General features: G+C 24.2%; 1 protein-coding gene across 13 annotated transcripts in view; it reads right to left on the bottom strand.

The window, feature by feature from the left end:
* LOC119686146 (putative leucine-rich repeat-containing protein DDB_G0290503) overlaps positions 1–21,810 on the bottom strand; it is a 46,235-nt gene extending 24,425 nt beyond the window's left edge. For 6 of the 13 annotated variants that reach the window (XM_038100628.1, XM_038100630.1, XM_038100631.1 and 3 more), the window contains exons 1-5: positions 21,723–21,810; positions 20,864–21,251; positions 11,433–11,589; positions 10,052–10,218; positions 9,494–9,529 (exon numbers count right to left, since the gene is read on the bottom strand). In XM_038100628.1, the coding sequence (XP_037956556.1) occupies positions 9,494–9,529; positions 10,052–10,218; positions 11,433–11,589; positions 20,864–21,086 (583 nt within the window). In that variant the 5' untranslated portion in view covers positions 21,087–21,251; positions 21,723–21,810. The remainder of the gene's footprint in view (positions 1–9,493; positions 9,530–10,051; positions 10,219–11,432; positions 11,590–20,863; positions 21,252–21,722) is intronic. The other 7 variants (XM_038100633.1, XM_038100636.1, XM_038100637.1 and 4 more) reach the window with 2 other exon arrangements.
* Between the last annotated feature and the right edge of the window lie 2,308 nt (positions 21,811–24,118).

Raw genomic sequence — 24,118 nt, 5'->3', positions numbered from 1 at the left:
AGAATACACCATTTAGAAGTTTGTTGTGGTTCCTGTAACGATCCTATTTTTCTATACTCCTTCACATAGTCATCGATTAAAATTATCTTTCAAAGTTCTGAATAAAGGAGAACCAAGTGAACTTCTTTAAGAACAGTAAGATCACTAATGCAACAGCAACAGAAAATGTTTGCATTATAACACAAAATAAAAAATAATGTAAAACATTATATTATAAAAATTACCGAAAAAAAAATAACTCGAGTATATCGTTTTGTTTAAGCGCCTGTTAATAACCTAACTTTCGCTAAGCTGTTAAGAAAATAGAGCAAGATCCTTATTTATGTTTTCAGAAACAATGTCACAATATTGTCACATATCCAATTATATATACACATATTATCTACCAATAAAAATAAGAAGATCCGAGCCAACAGCGTCGTTTTAAAAACATCAGTGAATGATCATTAGTGTAGCGTTTACATCTTATATTGAAAGTTGAATAACAATTTCTGTCCTTTAAAAGTTTTATTAATTTATTCTACTTTTATTTATTTATTTACAATCAAATTTTCTTTGATCTCAAAGCTACCTCCGTATGCTAAATAAAATACAACGATCAATTAATATAATTTAATAATACTCAGATGAGACTAGCAATTTGTCCAACTACACTCAAAAATGCTTTTAGGAAAACGTAAATGAAGACATTTATTACTCCTAAATAATAACATTAAATATTGAAAAAAAATAATTATTATTTATTAATAAGGATAATTATCAAAAGCTAGAATATCCCCTTTATCATTCTAGCTACTTTACTTAATACAATAACATATATTACCTCTTAATATCAAATTTATGTGATTTATTTATTTTCCAACCCTTCACATAAAGTATATCATTTAACATATATCTCTAATATTGTTGTTGATAATAAATGTTCTCCTCATTCATTTCTTTCAAGGTAGTTTTGCTAGGTTTAAATTCTACACTCTCTGTTCAATAAGCACTAAAAAGCTCATAATTTGATATATTTTGGCAAAATATATAAATGCAACAAAGTAGCAATTAAGTGCATCATAAATGCTCTTCGTTTATTTAATATGACAGCTCTAAATTGTAATTATAATTACCGTGAAATTTCAAAATAAAATTATTGCTAACATTAGCATAAAATATTTGTCACTAAATGTTTGTCATATTATTTGGTATACATTGGCGTAAACCCATAAAGCTGGAGTAAAGCATAAAGCAAATTCAAATTTTTTAAAAAATGATTTCTTCAAATTCAAATACAAAATTATAGTAGCGTTTACACTATTGCAATTAACTAACCATATGTGTCACTCCAAGCAATGTGTCACTTTTGATATAAAAACAATATAAAAATGTGGTTATTTTGTGCGACAATTGCAACTAAAATAATATTAATAGTGTTCTGAAATAACGCGTTCGGTAAATGATTAACAAAGTAACAGTGCAAAACGGTTACTTTATTTATTAACACTGTTACTTTATTACTTGGTTGCAGAGCTCATTATACGAAATCAAGAATATTATATGCTATATTGTATTAGAACGATCGTAATAGTTTTTTTGAAAACTATTACGATTCGTTAAAAATTCAGAGAAATTTATTATTATTATAAAAATATATTTTTTTTTTCTAATATTCCAACAATTAAAATTTTCATTAATTTTTCTATAATTTATACTGATTAAACTAATGCATTTTATTTATTCTTCAAATTTATGTTTTTAATGCTAAAAATACATTTGCAGCGGCAAATCGAACCAACCTGTTCGAATATTGTTACAAACAGCTTTGCACATTAATGCATATAAATTTGTTATATCATTTTTGAATAATTTGTTTAAATTTTTAAATGAAATTATCTTATAAATTATTTGCACGTTGTACAATATATAAAAAAATATTTACAATAAATTAAAAATAAACAAATAATATAAATAATAAGTGGAGAATAAGAGAATAAAAGCATAAATATTTTCTTCACTAAAATAATTTTGCCGCCATTTTATACATACAATTGCATTTAATTTTATTATGTCCCAAAAAGCTTTCACTATTTCATTATGCATAGTTTCGAGTGTATTTTCGAACTTCGACACTTAATTCGAATTGATTTGTCTGCAACATGCTCGGAAGAGCATTGTTGTGCTTTGTTGATTGTAAAACATGTAAATTTTGACTTTTGCCACACTTCTCAATTAAAATGTATTCATGTAAAATTTAGCATTTCGCCTTCCTATTTCTGCCTATCCGTCTGCTCGTCCGTTTGTGCGTCAGCGTGCATGTCAATTTGTCTGTCAGTCAATGTGTCAGTTCATTTGCAAATGCATTTTGCATATGCGCGCGTTTAAGTGCAACAAATGCATTCGTTTAAGTTTAAAATATTTTTTCTGTGTATTTTTAGTCAAGTAACTTGTCTCTCAGCAATTGTTCCCATGTTTGTTGTATTGTTTCTTAGTCTAATATTAAATAGATTTTATAATATTGGACTAATGCCATACATTTATTTTATTGTATTTTATTAAATTATTATTTTAGCGCATAAATAACTTGAAATTAGTCATTTTTACCTATTTGTTGCATTTTTGTAAGTAATAAAAACGATTTCATTTGCAAATAATCTCAAATAATCTTCGAAAATTCATACTTTAAATAAATTTATTTGGTTATGCATTAATTTTAATTATTTTTAATATAGAAATCAAAAAATTAAAGACCTTTATTTTATATATATAACAAATACATATGTTAAGTAATAAATAATATTTGAAATAACTAAATATTCAGATATTTTATGTATTATATAGCAAAACACATAACCTAAAAATTTTTTTTGGAATAGTGGTTAATTTATACAATAAAAGACATAATATACAATATATTATAATATGATGAGGTAGGGCAAGATACAAATAGGATCGTTGCGGCGTTAATAATAATGATGAATAAAATGATTATTATCTGCATAATTCAATAGTTAAATTTATGATATGATGATTGTTTTGTAATATACTATTGCATACCTTTTCCTATATAGAATCGTCTGTAGAATGTATGAATAGAGTAAGAGCATAATATTTTAAGTAATAAAAGTTTTTATTTCTAAATTGAAAATAAATAGATTATTATTTATAAAGCTGTTTACTATATTTATTATTTTATTGGAGAACTTTATACTATATTCAAGAGGTCAATTATGCACCTCTTGTAGATTCAGAGCATTTTTTCAAATCCAACTTTCTCGATCATTTGTAATATTGTAATATTATTTCTTTATTCGATATAAGGTGCTCGCTTAGATGCTATCCCTGCTGAATATCATGTGAATATAAATGATATATACATATATAAATATAAAAAATATATCTTTTGAAACTAGAATTCTCATAAATACTTATTTTTTTAAAGAAATAATAAGTTAGAAATTTATCAGCTTTAAGTGTTCTTTTATATTTTTAATATCAGTTTTATAACCTAATTTTTACATGAACAAATATTTATTATTTTATTTCATATTTTTTGTTGAATTAAAAATTACAGCAAATGAAAAACAGACATTAGAAAATTCTAGGTACGGAGCCTAAAAGAATTGTAAATTAAACTGCATTTAGGCGCTTATTATTCAGGTCACTTTTGTATCATAAATTACAGGTTTTTTTTTTGCTGATCTTAAAAAACTAAATAAATATAACTATTTATATTTAAAAATAATAATTATTAAATAATGGATATTAAATATATATAATGGAATACTTAAAATTAAATTTAAATTGAAAATCAAGCATAATAAAGAAGTAAATGAAATCAGAAGTAATGAAAGAGATCATACATCATTTTATAACTATTTTTGCATTTATCAATAATATTGTTTAATAATTTTAAAAAAATATTTTTAATTAATTTATTAATGTAATTAAATTTTTGGAAAAATATAGAACATGATGACATTGTTCCATTTCATTTATTTTGCTAAATAGATATAATAAAATTTCATAGATTTATAAAAATCTGTGTCTCTTACCAGCTATGTACAAAATACTTCGTAGAAATCTGCCTCAACCAAATATTAGAATATTTAGAGCTTCATTATTTAAAATCGTAAGTTATATTGAAAATTAAGTCATTAGACACCGTACAATATGTAGAATATAGATAATAGGTGTAGATAATAGATAATACAACTTTCAAAGAGTTTTTAATAACTTTAATTTTTAAATAACGAAAGGAACTGTGTAAATATTTATTTCAAAAAAAAATTTTTTTTACTCTTGTCTTGTTCTTCTCTTTGCCTACGACAACTTTATAAGTAAACTATGAGAACCTTGAAATATTTAAAAAAAAAAACAGATTTTTGATGAGTCTCACATTGAACCAAGAACAGAAAAATAGAGTGGGTGTGTGGTTGGTGGCAATGCCACAAATTTACGGAATTCATGATTTACTTCTCATGATAAAAATAAAAAAGAACACGAATTTGTCTACAAAGACATTTTGAAAAGTGTGTTATATCAATGGAGAAAAAGAAATAATCTCAAATGCTAGTTAAAAAGCTAAAGAGGTGTCAAACGAAAAATACAAAAAGTAAATAGTATTTATTAAATAAAGCGAATATGGCAACACTTGGCATTATTTGTTAAAAAGGAAATATATTAATTTTAATAGTATATACATTTATTTAAAATTAAAAAATAATATTTTTAAAATAGAATTAAACACTATATTAAATTTTTCTATGCTGTAATTTATAATATTGCATTCAAAATTTATAACTTTTTAAATTATTTTTAATAACATAAGATACTATCATTAAGTGTTTATTACATATGTAATATTTATAATAGAATATTAAGTAAAGGTTTTTTTTTTAAATATTTTTAAATATTGTGTAATTTTACAGTATTTAGTTTTAAAAACATAATGCCTTTCATTTTATAATAAATATATATATGTGAAATATTTCTTAGAACCAAAAATTTTGTATAATACTGATAAAAGAAACAGACTTCGAAAAAAAGGCAAAATAAATTGTTGGCCGCACGAAACGCTTGTAATCTATTTTTATCAGCAATTGTAGGTGGAGGCGGCAGTGGTGATATTAGCATTTGAGTCTGTAGTCGTGCCGTTTGCTGATATACATATGCGCTAATATATTTATTTCAAACAAATGAATACAAATGGACGTATTTCTAAATATTTTTAGCTTTCTTTGTTGTTTTCGTTTATTTAATATACCTTATAGTTAATTTTCAATGTATTTATTGGTATTAACTTAAATATTTTATTATATTTTAGCATGCAAATCACATATCTAAATATAATCAATTCACTCAAAAAATAATGAATTAGTAAATTCTGAATTTTTTATTGAAGATTTAGGTAAATTGAAATTTAAGTTATTATTTCTATTCATTATTATTAAATTATTATATAAATTAATTATTTTTATTTCTTACTTATTGATTTAATATGAAAGATTTATTTAACGAATATCAAATACAGGGTTGTATAAATTTTTTTTTCTCGGTAAAATGTATAAACATTTTACAACTGTCAAATATTTTGTAAGCTTTAAGAGACATAAATTTGTCTGAATGACTGAGTGTTAAATGTTCACATATATTAAGATTACATTAAAATAATGAGTTGTCAAGCTACTTCAATATAAACACATATTTTTATATTTAACAATTAGTCATTTAGTTTTTGCTCGATTATTTATAAAGAATTTTTTATGACAAAAGAATATCCATTTAAAATTGATTTCTTATTTAATTTCTTAATAATGCAACATGTATGATTGATTATTAAAAATATTAAACTGTTGCAACTAATAATTGACAATTTAATCATGTCATTATCGTTAAATAATAAAACCGTGTAGATTTTAATTAAACTGATCAAAATTAAATAATATTCTAAATCAGCTGAAGATTCCAATAAACGTGGCTGAAAACTCTAACTAAGTTTGTATTACAACTTTCAGGTGACATTGTACTCACCATACCCACTAACCACGGGTATTGGAATCTTCAGCTGCATTAAAATATTATTTGATTTCAAACAATTTTACTAAAATCTACATAGCAGTTTATTAGACTTAAAATTAACAGAGATTTCTGTTTTTTATAGGACATTGAAAATAAAGAAATTCTATATTAATATTGGCTTTTCTACAAGGAAATAGTATCATTCTGTGATGTGGTACCTGAAACACCTGCATTATAATAAACAGCATGTGATATTTTTTAAGAGAAGTATATCTAAGTATTTCTTAAAATTTGTTTCTTAACATTAAAAAAAATTAGTTGCCGTAAACCTATAAAAATTGCTAAATTTCATAAAAAGCTGATATTATGGAAGGTGCTATAATCAATAAATTAAAATATTAAATTCAGGAAACAGAAATTTAAATAAAGAGACAGGATACAGTACATAAATTTATATCATCTAATAATAAATTTACTTTGTTTATAATTTTTATTATAGATTATTTACATAAGATACTTTTTTAAATAAACTTTACGTTGATAGTTCTAAACAGTTACTAGCCTGGCCTTATATAGAGAAATGAAAAGGTAGAATGAATGACAAATTTAATAAAAAGTTTGTGTTTCATTTTTGGGAAATAATAATGAGCTATAAATATATATTTATAGTAATTTTTATACAAGAAAAATGAATCATAATCAACCAATAACGAATATATCTTTAACATAAATGATGCTGTTTTGCTGAAAATAAGAGTTTATAAATTTGAATAGTGTTGATAGTGCAATAATTTGAGCAATTGCATTAAATAATTTTCAATATTTTTTTAAAAAATGATGTGTTTTAATAACTTACAATACAATATCATAAATATTTTAATAACAAGAAAATGACTGCATCTGTTAATTTCAAACTGATGCATATTAATATTTATACAGTATTTAATATTGTAATTTAACATCAGTCACGACGGTCGTGACTATTCAACTTAATAGAAACTATTATATTTGGTAGAGAAATTTTGAAAAGTAGTAAACTATAACAGCAAAAAATTTTTTTACATTATTTTAATTAATTAAATTTGTTTTTATTAATAAAAAGTACATTTTAATAATTAAAATGTGTTTTAATTAACTGAATTATAATATACTTACTAAAAACAAAAACTACGATTACTACTAATAGTACTACTACTAGTACTACACTGTATGCCCCGAACTTGACTACATAAGTGTTAATATTATTTAATCTTTTCTAAAGTTTAAAAAAATGTAAATATTTACTTTAAAATCGGAGGATGCAATTTTTTTTAAAAAGAAGTTAAGTAAATAAAACGAACTAAACATAATCTATTTTCTGAGAATCACAATCGTTTAGTTTTTAAATATTTTACATTCTTCTTAATCATTCGATATTAACATAATATGGAACGTTTACAGCTCATATATCAATATTAATATAATCTCTTATGCGAGTAAATTGGCCAGTGTATTGTAACCTCACCTTTATTTCAATTTTAATTGTTTTCTGTAATTTTCAAACATCCGCTAAATTTTTTGTTATAAATAATTTTTGAATCTCCTCATCCTGTTTACTGAACCACTGTTAGCATATATATGGCGCTTGTTCATTTATAAGAATGTTTTTTTTTTTACCGAGAATTTAAATACATTTTTCTGTATTAATTTAAACATTTGTAAATGTTTAAAAGTATTTTACTTTTTTATCACAAAGTTGTATTTTTTTTTTATTATATAGAAAAAATGTGATAAAAATCAATGCAAAGACAAAAATAATAAATTTAAATAACAAACATGTTGCTTTGATTTTGCACTTCGTGATGAAAATTTCTTTTGGGATTTAATTTTAAAATTCTTAGTTTCTTATATTCTTTCGATTTCGATGTGACGCGCTGGGCCACTTTGTGCTGGCTCAGAGCCCAGACAATATTTTTTTGTTTGCTGTTGTTGTTGTCGATACCACAGTATTTTACTATGCGTACTATTTGTATTGGGGGTAGTGCGTGCGTGTGTGTGAATATTTATGGTTTGCATGTAGTTAATTTGCTTCTGCTGAAATTACTTATCTAATTTTATAATAGTTCAACTTTTTTATGGGCTATTACAGCGTGAACTTGTTGCAAAAATTTATCTAATAAATGGCCAAAAAATTAGGTTAATGAATCGATTGGCAATAATAAATTTGTCTACTATTTTGAATAAATTTTAATTTGTGCAAATTAATAAAAAATTGTATATAGTTTATCTCAAAATGTTTGTTTTTTTTTTTTTTGAAGAAATATTATTATATATGTTATAGTGTTTGAAAAGACCATAAATTTGAAATTATTATTTTTAAAAAATAATATTTTGATAATTTCCAATAGCTATATAATTTTCTCTTAATAAAATAAATTCTATTTCTTGGAATTACTTTGGAATGGAATGGTACAACGTAACGTATACGCATTATTTAATATAAATGCATGCGAAAAAAAAACATCGAAAATAAAATATTTTTAATATAATTTAAAAACTGAAATGGATAAAAATACTTGAAATTTGAATCATTTAAGAAATGAACATTAAAACATTTTTTTTTAAACGGAGTCTGAAGTAAAAATAAAGCAAATTAAACTAAGAAAATTATTTTTACCATATTATTAAAAATTCAGAATAAAAATTTTTTTATAATTAGTTCTTTTTAATCAAATATAATATATATTATATTATATATAAAACATATATAATTTTTAATTAAATATTAAAACTATTAACTAATTGAACCAATTACATATTATTTTCTGAACAAAATCTGAAGTAAATATATAAATAATTGCACTAATAAAATTACTGTTAATACTAATAATTCAGTATAAATGCATAAGAAAATGTATTATAGATTTTACTTAAAAACTATTTAAAATGGAACATTTTTATATTGTTTTCTTAACACAGTCTGAAATAAGAATAAATCTAATTGGACTAATTAAGTTAGTATTAGCAATAAAAATTCTGCATAAAAATATTATAATAATTATTTTTTTTTAATCAATGCATAAGGAAATATATTATATATCGTATTTAAAAACTAAAAGACGAAAGTACACATAAAACTAACTGAACTGATTAAAGTATCTATTTCCAATAATAATTCAAAATAAGAATGTTATAGTAATTAATACTTTTCAAGAGAATACATAAGAAAATGTATTAAATATTGTATTTAAAAACTATAAAATTCTTTTAAAATTATTTTAATTAATTTTTAATATTTTAGCTTTAATTAAATCATGCTTTTGATGTAGAAAACAAATATTAAGAGCGCAAAAAATAACAATAAACTTTATTTAATTAGTTTCAAACAAGAGTTAAAATTAAACAAGTGGAGTCTTGCAAATAGAATTTCCGGGAAATGCAATATTGAAGGGATGAAATACGATTCAAAGTGGTATTTAATTTTTGAATTTCTTTGTTGAACTACACTTACCCATTACCCTAGGCGGACATGTTGCATGGTCCGGACCTGCAGTCAACAGTTATCGATAAATTTAAAAAGAGGAAGTAAGTCTGCGTTTAACAAATTTGCTTTTACGCTTATGTTTTTTTTTTATTTTTGTTTAAGTAAAATTAATATTTTGCATATGTCTCCACTTTGTTTTTTGTTTCACCAAATATATATATATATATTTCTTATATACATAAGTTTAAGTAATTTATGTTAGTTACATAATTTTAAGTATACTTAATAAAAATTAATAAATTAAAACCTCAACTCATATTAGTTTAGTCACATTTCTACTAAAAGTCAAAATTATCTAGTTTATTCTACTTTATTTATTAGTTGCTATAAAAAAATTCCAAATTCTACTAAAAACTGCAACTGCATATACAATAGAAAAAAAAATCTTTTAAGTGCTAAAAATGTAAATATATTAAAAAAATATTTTATTCTTACATACTTCGAATTGTTTTGATTCAATATTTAAAAGTATAAACAAAACAGTATTCTGTTTGAGATATTTATTTAAATAATTTATGTACTTACAGAAGAGCACAGCTACAAAGTCGGTATCTTCGATGATTTTAAGCAGAATTTTTGCGTTCACTTCTTCTATACGATCAGGTAAATCCATGGCTTCCAATGATGTCAGAAAATCAAGAACACCCTCTTCATCCATTAAGTCTCCATCATAAATTATGGGTTCTTTTTCTCTGTATTGAAAATTAATTAAAAATATTAAGTTGTTTTATTTTTGTGTACTATTTTAGTGTATATTTAGTGTATATAGTTCTTAGGTATGTGGAACTGTTCATTAAATTTTTATTTTAATTGTTTGAGAAAATCATATAATCAAGTAAATTCAAATATTTTAATTTATTTATTTTATTTAGCTGAAAATTTAAGATATTGATTTAATGAATAAGAAAATAACCCAGACAATATATCAGATATACTTGAAAATTAGTATCACAACTAGATCAACTGTCTTTATATCAGGATACTGTAGTCCATTAATGGACACAGTTTTAGCAAAAGCTGATTTTTGAGCCAACAAAATTATGATTTTTTAATAATAATAATAATAATAATAATAATAATAATAATAATAATAATAATAATAATAATAATAATAATAATAATAATAATAGTTTATAGATGCAGTGAGAATCATGTCAGAAAAGATTTATGAAATAGGAAATATATATAATAAATTTCTTTTTGAAAAAACTAAACATTAAATAGAAATGAAACTAATAATAACAGTGGCGTATCAAAGAGGTACAAGATATAGATATAGATAATATAAATAGATAAAGATATTTCACTGCAAAATTACTGTTTTTAGGGTATTTCCACCTGGGTATAGTCCGAACTACTTGACTTAAAACTAATGATTGAAACTAATGAAAACCTCCCCATTAATTCATACAATTTTATTTTAAGTATTTACAAAAATTTTTACATTTAAGTAAAACGATTTAATTAACCATATAACCTTATGTTTGAAGTGAAAATATGGATATTTAATCATCAATTAGGATTAGAAACTGTAAGACTTCAATTTGAGAAATATTTAAGAATACATTAGTCCTCAATTACAATTAATTAACGTTATTCCATATATAGAGTTTAGCGAATCACTTATGTATGACTGAATATTTTCTCTTTTGTTTAAATATGTTTATTGCAATGGTATATTGAAAAAGAACGAAGAAATAATGTATATATGTATTGATTTAATCAGTACAGCCTCACGTAAATATTAATCTAGCAAAATTTATACTCCAAAAACTTAATCTAATGTGTCTTAACTCAATCAAAGGAATAAATTCTCGAGTGTCCAGACACATATTAAAGTTTATAGAGTTCTCTAAACAATACGTGTTAAGGTTAAAATTAAAAATAATATAAAGTATTAACTCACCTAAAGTATGTTAGTGCTGGGAAATTTTTAATGCCGTATTGTTTTGCTAGTCGTTTGTCGTTAATCTTAACGAAGTCAACACCGAATGAATCGGTGTCATCATCGATTTTTTCGAGTTCAGCTAAAACTTTATCACAGGTTACACAGCTTCGTGCATCTAAAAAAATAAACATATGCCATTAATATATTTTAAATGATTCATATATATATAATTAATTAAAATAATATATGTATTAATAAGTTTACTCAAATTTTATATTATATTTAAAATAAATAATAATAGAACTTTAAAAAGAAAGACTATCAAAAATTTTAAGTTTTAACCAAAAACATATAAACTTCCAAGTAATGCAATTTAAAATGGGTAACCAATTATATATATTTTATTATAAGAAGTATTATTATATTATCTTATTATAAGAAATTCGCATTTATTCTTCTTGATTTGGTCTATACAGAATACAATTAACACTGCTTTGTCTGCTGAAGTATCTTATTGAAATAGTTTAATACTGACTCAATTAAATAAGTGATGCTTAAATCAAATTTACATGGAGCATCTGTATATGTACTAGAAATAATAAAAACAAGGGACTATCTACCAGGAACTCTTGCTAAAGACTTAACGTGCCACATCCAAAAAAAAGCGTGTATCTACGTCATTGTCCTGCTCTAACAATTTCAAGATAATATAGTTTAGTTTATCTAGTTTTTAATCATTCCATAAAATTTTGGATTCCTTAAGTAGGTAACAAAGAATACACAACACAAGTATTGGTATATAAACATAAGTCATAAAGTAGTCATTGTGATAATAAAATTATAATTTAAAATCAATTTTTATCATTCGACTATAAATATTTTATATATAATTTATTTAATTTTAGTTATATGGCGATTGCATAATCTATCCTACAATATATATAAGCCTTTGTAGTGCAGATTATTATCTCCTTCGTAAATTGTGGATGAGATTACTATGTCACCTTCACGTTTTTTGATTAATTTGATAAGATTATAAGAAATTTTTATTACGGATAAATGTGCCGAACTTTATTCTGCCAACAGCTGAGCATTTACGAATGATATGTTCTAAACTTACGATATTGACTTTCCAAAAACGACTGACATTAGTATCAAAAATGCACTATGCTGCTTAGTAAAAGTATCTTACTTTTACCTCTAACACTAAGCCAGTGGTCTGCCAATTTCTTCTTCTTCTATGTCATGTCCTTTTTCCTACAAAGATATACCCTTATATACATTTCAACGACATGTGAAATGTATAGTCCGCGGGAATTGATTTTTTGAATCTATGGTCATTCATTCTCGCCGCTATTGTTATTGCTACTGTTTTCTTAATTTGACCTATTCATGACATGTATCTATGGGATAAGTTTAGAAGTAATAGAATGTGTTCTTCAGGCTTTAAGCTCATTTATAATTACTTGAAACTTACTGAAAAAACAAGTTTTAAAATAGTAATACTGTGCATCATCTCTGTGTAAAATGAGATTAAAACAGAAGTTTTCTAATTCTGCGCTCTTAACATATATATCCGATTTTAAGTTCAGAAGTGACTTGATATGACAGTGCTGTCGTCTTTTGAAGTTAGGGACATAGCTGAGTTTATAAGCTTATTAGGTTAGTTCTGGCTTTTCAACACCATTCGAGCTCTTTAGATATTCGTGATTTCTACTTTTCAAATCTGGCGTACGGACTATGTCTCTCTCATTCGAGGTATCATAACGAGCTATTATTTGTGCTTAAGTGTTCTTTGGTGCACAATGCTGCCACTCTAACCTTACCAAAACTTGTAGTTATAACCGTCTACAGCCTTCCTTCCATGAGTCATTCGTAATAATCGTGTCATCTTTCTCCTCACTATTATTTATGATATATATTTAGACATGTTTTTTATTATTTAATTATTTTTTTATATAAAATTATGGCTATTTACGTTGAAGTTAACTCCATAAATAAAATACATATTAATAGCTAAAGATTAATTTTGAAAATTTATACCACTAGACGTTATTGAATAACAAAATATTTTAAAAATAATTTGCTGCAATAATTAAAAATAGATTAATAATAAAAGCAGTTTTCTTAGAAGAATGCATAAATTTATAATTCAATTAAGACGTTTAAAGTGCACAATGAAATTTTTTTTCAATATTTTTGGCAGACATTTTTATACACTTAAAGCAAAATATATATTTTTTCCCTGCGATTGTTTAGTAAATAAAAGGAAAACATTGTCTCTGATTCAGTTCATAGCAGACCGACTGCAGCTCTATAGCACAGATTTGCATTCACAACCAACTGCTGTATAATCTATCAATTTTCCTATATGGCTGTGACGCCAAAAAGATGCCACAGCGCTTATTCACCCAAAACTTCCTGCTTCTTCACCTTACCGATTCAACTGAATATGACAAAGACCGCTTGAGTTGAATTGCTAATGCGGCAGCATAAACCTTAGCTGCCCACCTTCTGCTAACCAGCCATCAGCCGAGAGAGAAGCACCTACATTGAATGAATTGATTTAAATGATGAAGACGACAATTTCGCAAATATGCTCACATTATTAATGATTGCGAATTAGCCAAAAATAAACAAAGAATAATAATTGAAAATAATTGCAAATAATTGAAAATAATAAAAAGCAAAAACTAAATGAGAATTTCGAGGAAAAAGAAACCCAAAAAATTAATTCATAAAATTTAAGTTTAATCAAACTATAATGGGTAAGTTTTTCATCATCGACTTGCCTAATAAATGGGGTGTTTACGATTACTCGTTGCTTTGGCGGCCATCCGGCGTTGCGAGAAACCGCCATCTTTGCTGCTCCCACTGCGGCAACAGTGCATTGCAGCAACAGGCGCGCTTCCTCAAATTTGTCGCCATGTTTCGTTTATAGTTCGACAGGGCGTACGTTGCGATTATTCATTATAAACTTGGCCGTTGGTGATTATTTGTGCAAAGTAAAATTATTTATATGCACTTAAAGAGTGCCTTATTTTTCAATATTCATTTAATTCACACACTTAATACATACACACAAAGATCTCATATAAATGAAAGTTTTACAGGTGAAATTATTATTAATTATATTAATTTTCAGTTTTTTTTATTAAATAATTTAAAAAAATAAAAGCAAAAACATTTGTAAATTTCCAAATATTTTTACACACTAAAAAGTTCAGACTTCGAATCAAATATGAGTAATTCATGTGCATAAATAAGTTTTAATTTGTTCTATTATTAAATGAGTTAATGTTAGTCTTAATTAGCAATCTGAGCAATCCAATTTCTAATCCTTATTATTCCAATCTTAATTAGCAATCCAAGCAATCCAATTTTAATTTAAATTACCGACGTATATATTAATTCCAATTTAAGAACCGAAACTACAATAAATCCATGATTCACACAAACATCTTAAACATATTGGAAGTGAAGTTTCACTAATGCCGTCCTGAATATAAAAGCCGATACATTAGATTTAGAGTATGAGACGCCCTAAGATGGTTATCATCGTTGTTACTATATGTACATGGGCTGCAAATCCCATGGCTTTAAAAAACATTTGCAGTGTAAATAAAAATGCATCGTGTGACTTAAAGCAAATCCTAAAGACTGTTAATATTTTAAGAAGATGTAACTTTGAATTAAAAGGCAGAGCTTTGCTTTGCAGTTCTGCTGTAGTGTTTCATAACTATTTGGATATAAGTTTTATTTGTTATTTATGTTATTTGGCGATCAAGTACTAATGCCAATTAACTATTATAATAGATTGAACCATACAAAGTAATGATTGCATGAATTTGATTCCCAGAGTTTTAAATAATATTTATATACAAATAGATATTTATCATTCCATATATCAGTTAAATGATAATGATGTAAAGGATATACATATTCTATTCAATTTGATTAGGTATGATTTTGTTTTCTACATTTTTTTTATCTTATTTTAACTTTTGATATAACTTAACTACAACGCACAATTAAGTTATATTCGCTGCCGACTGTATTTCATATAATCTCACTATGATGGGTTTAATCATATGTTTGGCAATGAAACAAGTTTCATATTGTGAGTCAGATACAAGTTATTCCAATACTCTTATAACCCGACGTTAATTTGTGTTTTAATAAACTTAACTTTATTCTTATATATCTTATCTGAAGTCAAAAGGTGATTGAATTTCTTAATTTTTACATATGTTAAATATGATTAATCAAATAAGAATAGCCTACTATTCAATAATCATTATACGTTTCCAACACCCGATACTGCCCAGAACTTATTTCTGTCGTAGTAATTGTGAGTTATTTCGAGTTAAGCGAAAAAAATGCGAAAAAATGCGAAACAAATTACATGAGAATTATAATAATACTTAATGAATCAATTGTGCTTCATGCTTAAGTTCCATATATCAAAATTTATTTTGTAGCATATTTGTAATCATATAGAAATAAAAACAACACTGTTCTTAAACAGTACATATTGAATCCAATTAAAGATAATTAAATTAAATGAAAAATTTTATTATATACAAATAATACGAGAGAGAGATTTAATTATATATTTCTTAAATATATAATTATATTTCTTAAATATAATATTTCTTAAAAAAATATTAGTTTAATTTGAGTTTACTTTTTAGTATAAAGCTCAAATACCTATATTTAAAACTTAATAAAACAATATTTATTATAAGGACTGTATTCATATCGATATCAATATTAGGCCTTTTCTTTTGTAAGCATTTCACAAAAGAACAAATAAAATAAGCACTACTTTCAATGGTAACTCTGTACCAAATGGCGATTTTGTTAGCCTTTTATGTGCATTATTGGTGAGAATATTTTTTTTACTTGATTGTAAAAAAAATATAATTTTTCATGCATTTTAACATTAAAATAATAAATAGAAAAAATAAGAAAAAATAAATCACGAAATCATCCGTTGACAGTTAACTGGAAATTTCGTAGATATTTCCAAAAGTCATTCACAATAAATGAGTTTTTAGTGTTGGCAACCATGTGATTTAAGCTGCTTATTAGTGAATCGGTTTCAAAAAGGTAAACCAGCAGTATTGTTGCTTCATATGTGATTTTCTAAATAAGCAGTTATTCTTTTGTGGTATGCTTACAAAAGCAAAGGCCTATTATTGGCTATTGGTAACTACTTTAGAGCCTACCTACTAATAGTATCGATACTTTTATAGTGTATAGGTTTTATATATCCCTGCATATATTACATTAATATATCTTTGACACGTAAATATAAAAAGAAACTTTTTTAAATTTCTTTTTTATTTATAATTTATTTGATCTTATGATATAAGAGTAATAACCTTTCTAAACTCAATGTCAAGCGTATAAAGCTATCCTTGTTGGTAATTTCTTATACTTACATTATTAAAAAATTAAATTAAAAAGTAATTAAATAAATATTTGTTTAAATATATTTATAAAAATACTTAAAATTTCCGTTTGCATTATTCTATAATTATTTTTTGCAATTATTATATTTTAATGAAATATTAATAATATAATTGTTCTTTTTTTATAATGACTTTGTTTTTGATTTTAAATAACCTCACTTTCAAGTTTATTTACTTCATGGAGGTAAAGAAAATAAAAAGTATTTTTTTTATAAAATGATTAAAAGAAAAAGTCCACCCACATGGCGAAAGTATATAACATAATATGCAATAATATATTTTATGTTTATATATATACATATAAATAAACACATTTGCACATTAAAGAATTTTAAATTCTTTGCAAAACATAATATAATTTTTTTTATAAAAAATTTATTTATATTAAAAAAAATATATAATCAAAGAAATGTGTATTACATTAAAATATATCAAGGTACCCACAGAAAAAAAACTATTAATTAATATTTTTGAAAAAGTAAATCAAAATTTGTTCAATAAATTAATAAACAAAGTAAATTATAGAATAAGTAAAAAAGTCAAATTGATTTTATTGTGAATTAAATTAATAAAAAATTTAAATATTATATTTTATTATATAAATTGTATAAATTATATAAATAAATAATTGATTACATAACCAATAATTAGTTTAATAAATTGGTTTTTAATGTGCGTTTGGACTAAGGAAATTAAATTCTTAATATAAAGAATTGTTGTCTAGGTATTTTGAAATTTAAATTAGTTTATGATAAACATAATTTTATTCAAAAAATGAAGCTGGAAAAAACAAAAACAATATTATATGGTTCGTTTATTATAATAAATGAACAGTTTGTTATAATAAATGAACAGTTTATTATAATAAGTAAGATAAGAGAAACTAGAACTAAAACATATTATAAATTATCAAGTAATGTAATTTACATTAATTTGTAAATTAAACATCAATTTTTTCTTTTTAACAAATAGAATTACAAATAAATATTAAACCCCAATCATTTGAGATTCATTTATTATAGTTCAAAATAAATATAAAATTTAATACTAAAAATTAAGAATATGGATTTTAATCATCAAATGCCTTTTTAATTTAAGGTCTTATTAACCTAATTGATATTATAATTGTAATATAATTGTAATTAGTTTGTCTTAATACGCTTCTACTCGAAAAATTATTTAAAATTAAGAAATATTTATTTATTACTTGCCACGTCCAAAGTACGGCCTACCGTACGGTCCGCGACATGTTTCTAATCTACCACAATTACGCAAATTTTTCTTTGTTATATTTTATTCTTATGGTATCTCAAATAAATTAATTAAAATATTTTAAATAATTTATTATACTCGACATTAATTTACTTAGTTGACAAAATAAAATAAACTAAGATATTTTTCTATATTTTTTAATATGTTAATATTGATAAAACTATATTTAACATTATCGTCTTATTTTCGTTTTTCTCCCGTAAAATTATGAACGTATGTATTTATTTCTGCGGTCCTCCAACCTATTTACTAATTTGTATTGGTCCGCGGTCTTATCTGGTCTGGACAGTCCTGTTGTAGAACATCTTTAATATAGTATTGTGCCGCTGAATTATATTAAAATTCTCGATATTATACTTTTATATATATGTCTCTGTTTATCAAACGGCAATAACGATCATCAATAATCTATAATTTGTAACACTTATCCTCATTTTTAGTGTTGGACAAGTTATAGGAACTTGGTGTCCATAAAGTTCTATTGGGTTCTCTTAATCGACTTTGAATATTTCTCTGACCCCAATTTCTGAATTTAACTACAATTTGTAATACTAAACCTACATTTAACTGTCGGACAAGTTTCTACCCGTCTAGGAACTTTGTGTCCCATACTTTAACCCACAAAAATCTATAAATTCCATTAGAAAATCTTTTGTAAATTTTTAAGTTATATCTTGTTGTTAGAGTTCTTGCAATGACTCTTAAGTTGTCTTTTTTTTATTTTTAAATCCTTTTAGATTAAAAGTCTCTTTTAGCAATTTTGATTGTTATAGCCTTAATAGATTGTCCTAGTTTATGATAACATCTGAATAGGTTAATAAAATATTTCAATATCAATGTATGCATATTCATTTCAATACAATATATTTTTTATTCAGTTTCAATGGATTCAGTTTCAATGAAATTATAAAATCATAAATATAACGATTATATACGTATTATTACAATTGTTGTCAAAAACTGTAGTTTTTTTTTAGTTCCAAACTTAAACTTGAACGGGTAACATAATAAGTACAACAGAAAAGTAATAAATGTTGAAAATACAACACTTTATAACACTTTATATTACTCCTTAATGGCATACCAGTTGACTTAAATAGCGATATTTAGTCGCTTATATCTACCTTTAATTTTTTAACAATATGTATTTCAAAATAGTTGTTACATATGAATAATATAAAACTACGTTTAAATATATTTAAATACAAAATAATTTATTTCAATGTCATATAACTTTGAGAGGTGATTCTTTATTTAAAAAAATGGAAGAAATAGTGTGGCAAAAAGAAAAATCCATATTCTATATATATATATATATAAATCCAAGTAAACTATATTTGTATTGAAACTTTTATGTCTTAAAAAAATATTATTTAAAATTAAGATTTTATTTATTATATTTAAAGCATCTTTGTAGAAGCTTTCGATTAAAACTTAAAAAATAATGAAGAGATGTTAGTAAATGGACTACAAAGAATTAATTGAATTTTCCAAATTTTCTCACACTTTATAAACATATAATCTATATTTAAATAATAATAAATAACAGAACGATAGCGTAATTTTTTAATTTTATCTATTTCGCAATTATTTATCAATAATTACTACTTCTATATATATAATATATACAAAAGTTACTTAAATACCATCAATCTTCTTATATTGGTATGATTTGTTTAGATAAATAACTATAGATATAATGAAATCATTACAATGAATATGATTATTAATGATTCATTTATATTCATTAATTATGTTTATAGATTTGAAATAATTAAAATGTAAGCATTTTCTCTTGCCTTCAACATTTATTTTGTTTAATTTACTTTAATAAAAAACTTAAATTATGTAGGCATACTAGATAGAAGTTCTATTTTATGTTTTTATTATTCAATCATTTTCCCACAATAAACATTACTCTGCTTGTGCTATTAAGTTTTAAGACATTATTTGTTTTCTAATAAATATATTCAACTAATAATCGACCAATTATTATCCATTTATATCAAAATAAATTTTAAATAGATTTCAGTGAAAATTTTTAATTGCATTTAAAAATACTGTTAATTTTTGTTTTGAAACATTTAAATAATTTAGTTAAACTAGCAGAGCTGTCATGATCATCTCTGTTTTTATATTTTCTTGTTAAATGATGCTGTCAAATATACACTAACTGACAAATATTTGTGAGACAGTTACGGCTGTTAGGCAGGCGATAAAATGACATCGACCGCCACATTTGTTGTTGCTTTTAATGCAAGTTAAAATTTTGAAAGCATTGGAAGCTATAACAAATGCGGTGGTCGACGAGTATTTGATCGCCCTTAGTTACAGCCTTTCTGTACTATAAATAAGAAGGTAAAAGTGAACAATGACCTCAAAATATCTATAAAGATAAACAGCTGTGAAAAATACCAAATTTTTAAAAAAATTTAAAATATTTTTAGAATAAAAGACATTTGCCATATGTAAATAGAACTCAAATCAAAAATATAAGAAGAAAATAATTTAAATTATTAAATCAGTAAAAATTTATAATATTAAAATCAGTAAAGTTTTTCGTTTTCAACATTTATTATATAACAAGAGATATAAAGACTATATTGTTTTAAAATAAATTAAATACCCAAATAAATACATATTTTAGAAAAAAAAATTATTCAATTAGATATTGTTCTGTTTTGATTTTTTTACACTTACACCAGAAAACCGCTACATAATCCTTATCAGCTAAGAGCTTTTCCAGCTGCTTAGCATTGACTTCTTCAATAATGGCTTCCGGTTCGACAGCTGCTGGCGGAGGCGCAGCACTGCCACTCTGTGATCCTTTTTTGTTAGCACCATTCACAAATCCGGGAAAACTGAGCGCTAATAGCGAACACACGAACAACGTTAAAATTTTTATTCGCGAAAAAGTCTTCATTTCTCTGAATTTCTAATTTATTTCTTAGCCAATTTTTTTTCAAATTCTTAAATCCGTCGTTTCGAACTTAAATTATGTTGACTTTTTCGTGTTGAAATATTATATTATTTAAATAAATTATAATAAATATTTTGATTAAAACAAAAAAATCATCAGTGCTAAATTCTAAAAAAAGGAAAAATTCGTTAAAAAAACTTAATTTTCTTCGTTCAATTTTTTTTCTAAATATATTGAGTGCGTTAAAATTAATTCAACATTTTCTTAAAAGAAATTAACTACAGATATTTAAAATATTTATTAAAATAAAAATTAACAAAATAAGATATTTAAACAGAATTTAATGATTTTTTTATTCAAAAAAATTTTTATTTTTATATATTTTCTTTTTCGATTTGAAAAGGCACAGGCACTATTTTTGGTCGCTTTGATTATGAAAAGAAGAAAAAAAACAATAACAAAAAAATAAAATCTTTTCTTTCGATTTGCGTGTGTATAACAAAACTTTTCTTTCTTTTTCTATTAGAATTTTTTTTTTAAATCTATTATATTTTTGGTACAAGTAAGCAGCAACAACAACAACAACAACAGAAATAATTATATATGTATCTTATATTTGATTTTTTATATATAGAATACAATTTAGCAGATTTTAACGTTTCCGCGGACAAAATTTATGCTTTAGAAATTTTATTTTTTGATCCACTCCGTTCTAAGGTCCGCTCGCAACTGAATTATTCTTGCCAAAATTTCGAATGTTGGGATTACAGATTTGGTTTCCAAATACATAAGAAAAAATGCTTTGGGACAAGTCCGATCAATTCGCGAAAAGTTTTTCTTCTTCAACGTGAAAGCTACAGATAGTTTCAGATTGCTCTGAATAAATTGTCTGAGTAAAAATACGAGTATCGGAGAGTTAAGAACTGTTTACATTTGAAAGTATTTGAAGAAAATTAATATGTCTTTGAAAATGATTGTAATTTTAAATATTTCTATAATGGTTAAACTTGAATTAATTTTCGAAAAGGCTACGTAAATTGAAAAGTCATAATTTGGAAAGGATAATTTGATCTTAGTTAAATTCAAAATACAAAATCTTTCGGGTTCTTAATTAATAATTCTCATTTTTTCCAACATTTCATTAAAACACAATTGATAATAATATTGTTTAAATAATTATTGCTCAAGCAAGGATTAAGATGTGATTATTTAAATTAATTTTATAGTACAAACATTTTTTAAAAGATTGATTTTGAACGATAGCTGATAAATTTTGCAAACGATTTTCTCTGGCTTACTATAATACATTATATGTTTCAATAATTTGCACACTTTTTATATGAGATGTGTTTTGTACTATTGTAAGAACAGCATATTTAATTATAACACATTTTGTATATACCCTTTTAACTGTAATTCATTCTTTATAAAAAAACGAATGTAAACTTAATAAAAACTTTTATATATTTTTAAAAATACCACTGTGTACTTTGACATTCGTAATGTGTTTTTTAATTAACCAAGTGAGATCCTATAATTAGTATTTGTAACGGTTAACCAACGAAAAAATGTTAATAGATTTATACAAACATAACGTGTATGTAGATTTCTGTATTATTTGCAGATGGTAAGACCTTACTCCTTACTTAATAAAACTTTGAAAATGTTTCAAACTGACTACTTATTATCTTATTATTACTTAAGATAAGTAAGTATCTTATCTTATAATAATTACATTGGATTATTACTTATTATCCAATGTACAGGGTTACTTTACTTCCTGTGAGAAAAATCCTTATGATATCCAACTGGTCGACTTTTTATCCCATGACTGCTCTAATCATTTGCCATACACAAAATATTGTCTCTTGTTTCTTAATTAGTTGAATTAAGGTTATGTGGTTGTGTTGGGTTTAAGACTTCCACTACCTAAAAAAAGTAAAAAAAAGATGAGTAAATACTAAATTAAAAAATTAAAACTTTAGAATAATTTTAAAACTATGTATGCTTACACATTTACATAAACTGTAAAAAGTAATAGTCATTATCAAACTGTAAAAGCTGAAATTGAACTTGAAAGCTAATAAAATTTTTGAAACAATTTAAAAGCTACTGTAAGCAGAATATTATTAGCAGCAGCTAACCATTTTATTAAAAACAAAGTTTTTCTTTATATATACCAATATTTTTAGTTAAAAATACTTGCACTTAATTTTCTTATTATTTTTAGAGATCAATTAATTTATTATAAAGTTTATGCTCACAATTATCATAAACCATTTTTGTGTTTTAAAAATGATCGAAGACAATTAAGATTATATATGCACACAACTTACATAAAGAGGTTATAAACGTTTAGGAAATAGGACATTACAGGAAACCCGCAACTTCAATGCATTTATACAAAAAGAAAAGCTCTTTTGGAAGAAGTTAGTAATCATAATATCTTATATATTCGTGTAGCTACGTTAGGCGTAATAGAAAAAAAAAATCAGCTTCTTTATTGGAATTATTTGTTGAATATCGCACCATTATGTATAGAAAATTATATTAAATAAAAAAGTATATTATTCTGTTTTTGTATAATTTTCTTATATAAAATTTTCTTCAAAATAAACTTTTTAAATAATGCAACCGTGTTAATGTGCTTAATCAGGTGCGAGCAGAGCTGTCATATGCTAAGCTTTCTCGCTCAGCTGACAAAAAGCAAACCATAAAGCTCATATATATTTTGCTTAAATATTCATATAAAGTTTTAGTTCTATTTTTCTGTGTGTCGACTGAAGTTGAAGAGGTGTAGCAGTTTTGCCAATTGTTTTCTACAAATATTGTTTACAACGCGATAACAAATTTATTAAAAATTTTTAAATTTCAATTAATAATAATTGAGTTAATGCGTATACATATTTATTTAAATATTAATCGTTTTTTTACGTGCTTATCTACTAAGGGTGTTAAGTCAAATCCCATTCCACCTAAAACAAATAAAAAATCGAAACTCCTGAGAGTGTAAAATAATTGCAAAATTAAGAGTA

The sequence above is a fragment of the Teleopsis dalmanni genome, chromosome 2, assembly GCF_002237135.1.
Source record: "Teleopsis dalmanni isolate 2A chromosome 2, ASM223713v2, whole genome shotgun sequence".
Taxonomy (NCBI): Eukaryota; Metazoa; Arthropoda; class Insecta; order Diptera; family Diopsidae; genus Teleopsis; species Teleopsis dalmanni.
Note: the sequence above shows the minus strand (reverse complement) of the source record. Positions and strands in the feature narration are given on the sequence as shown.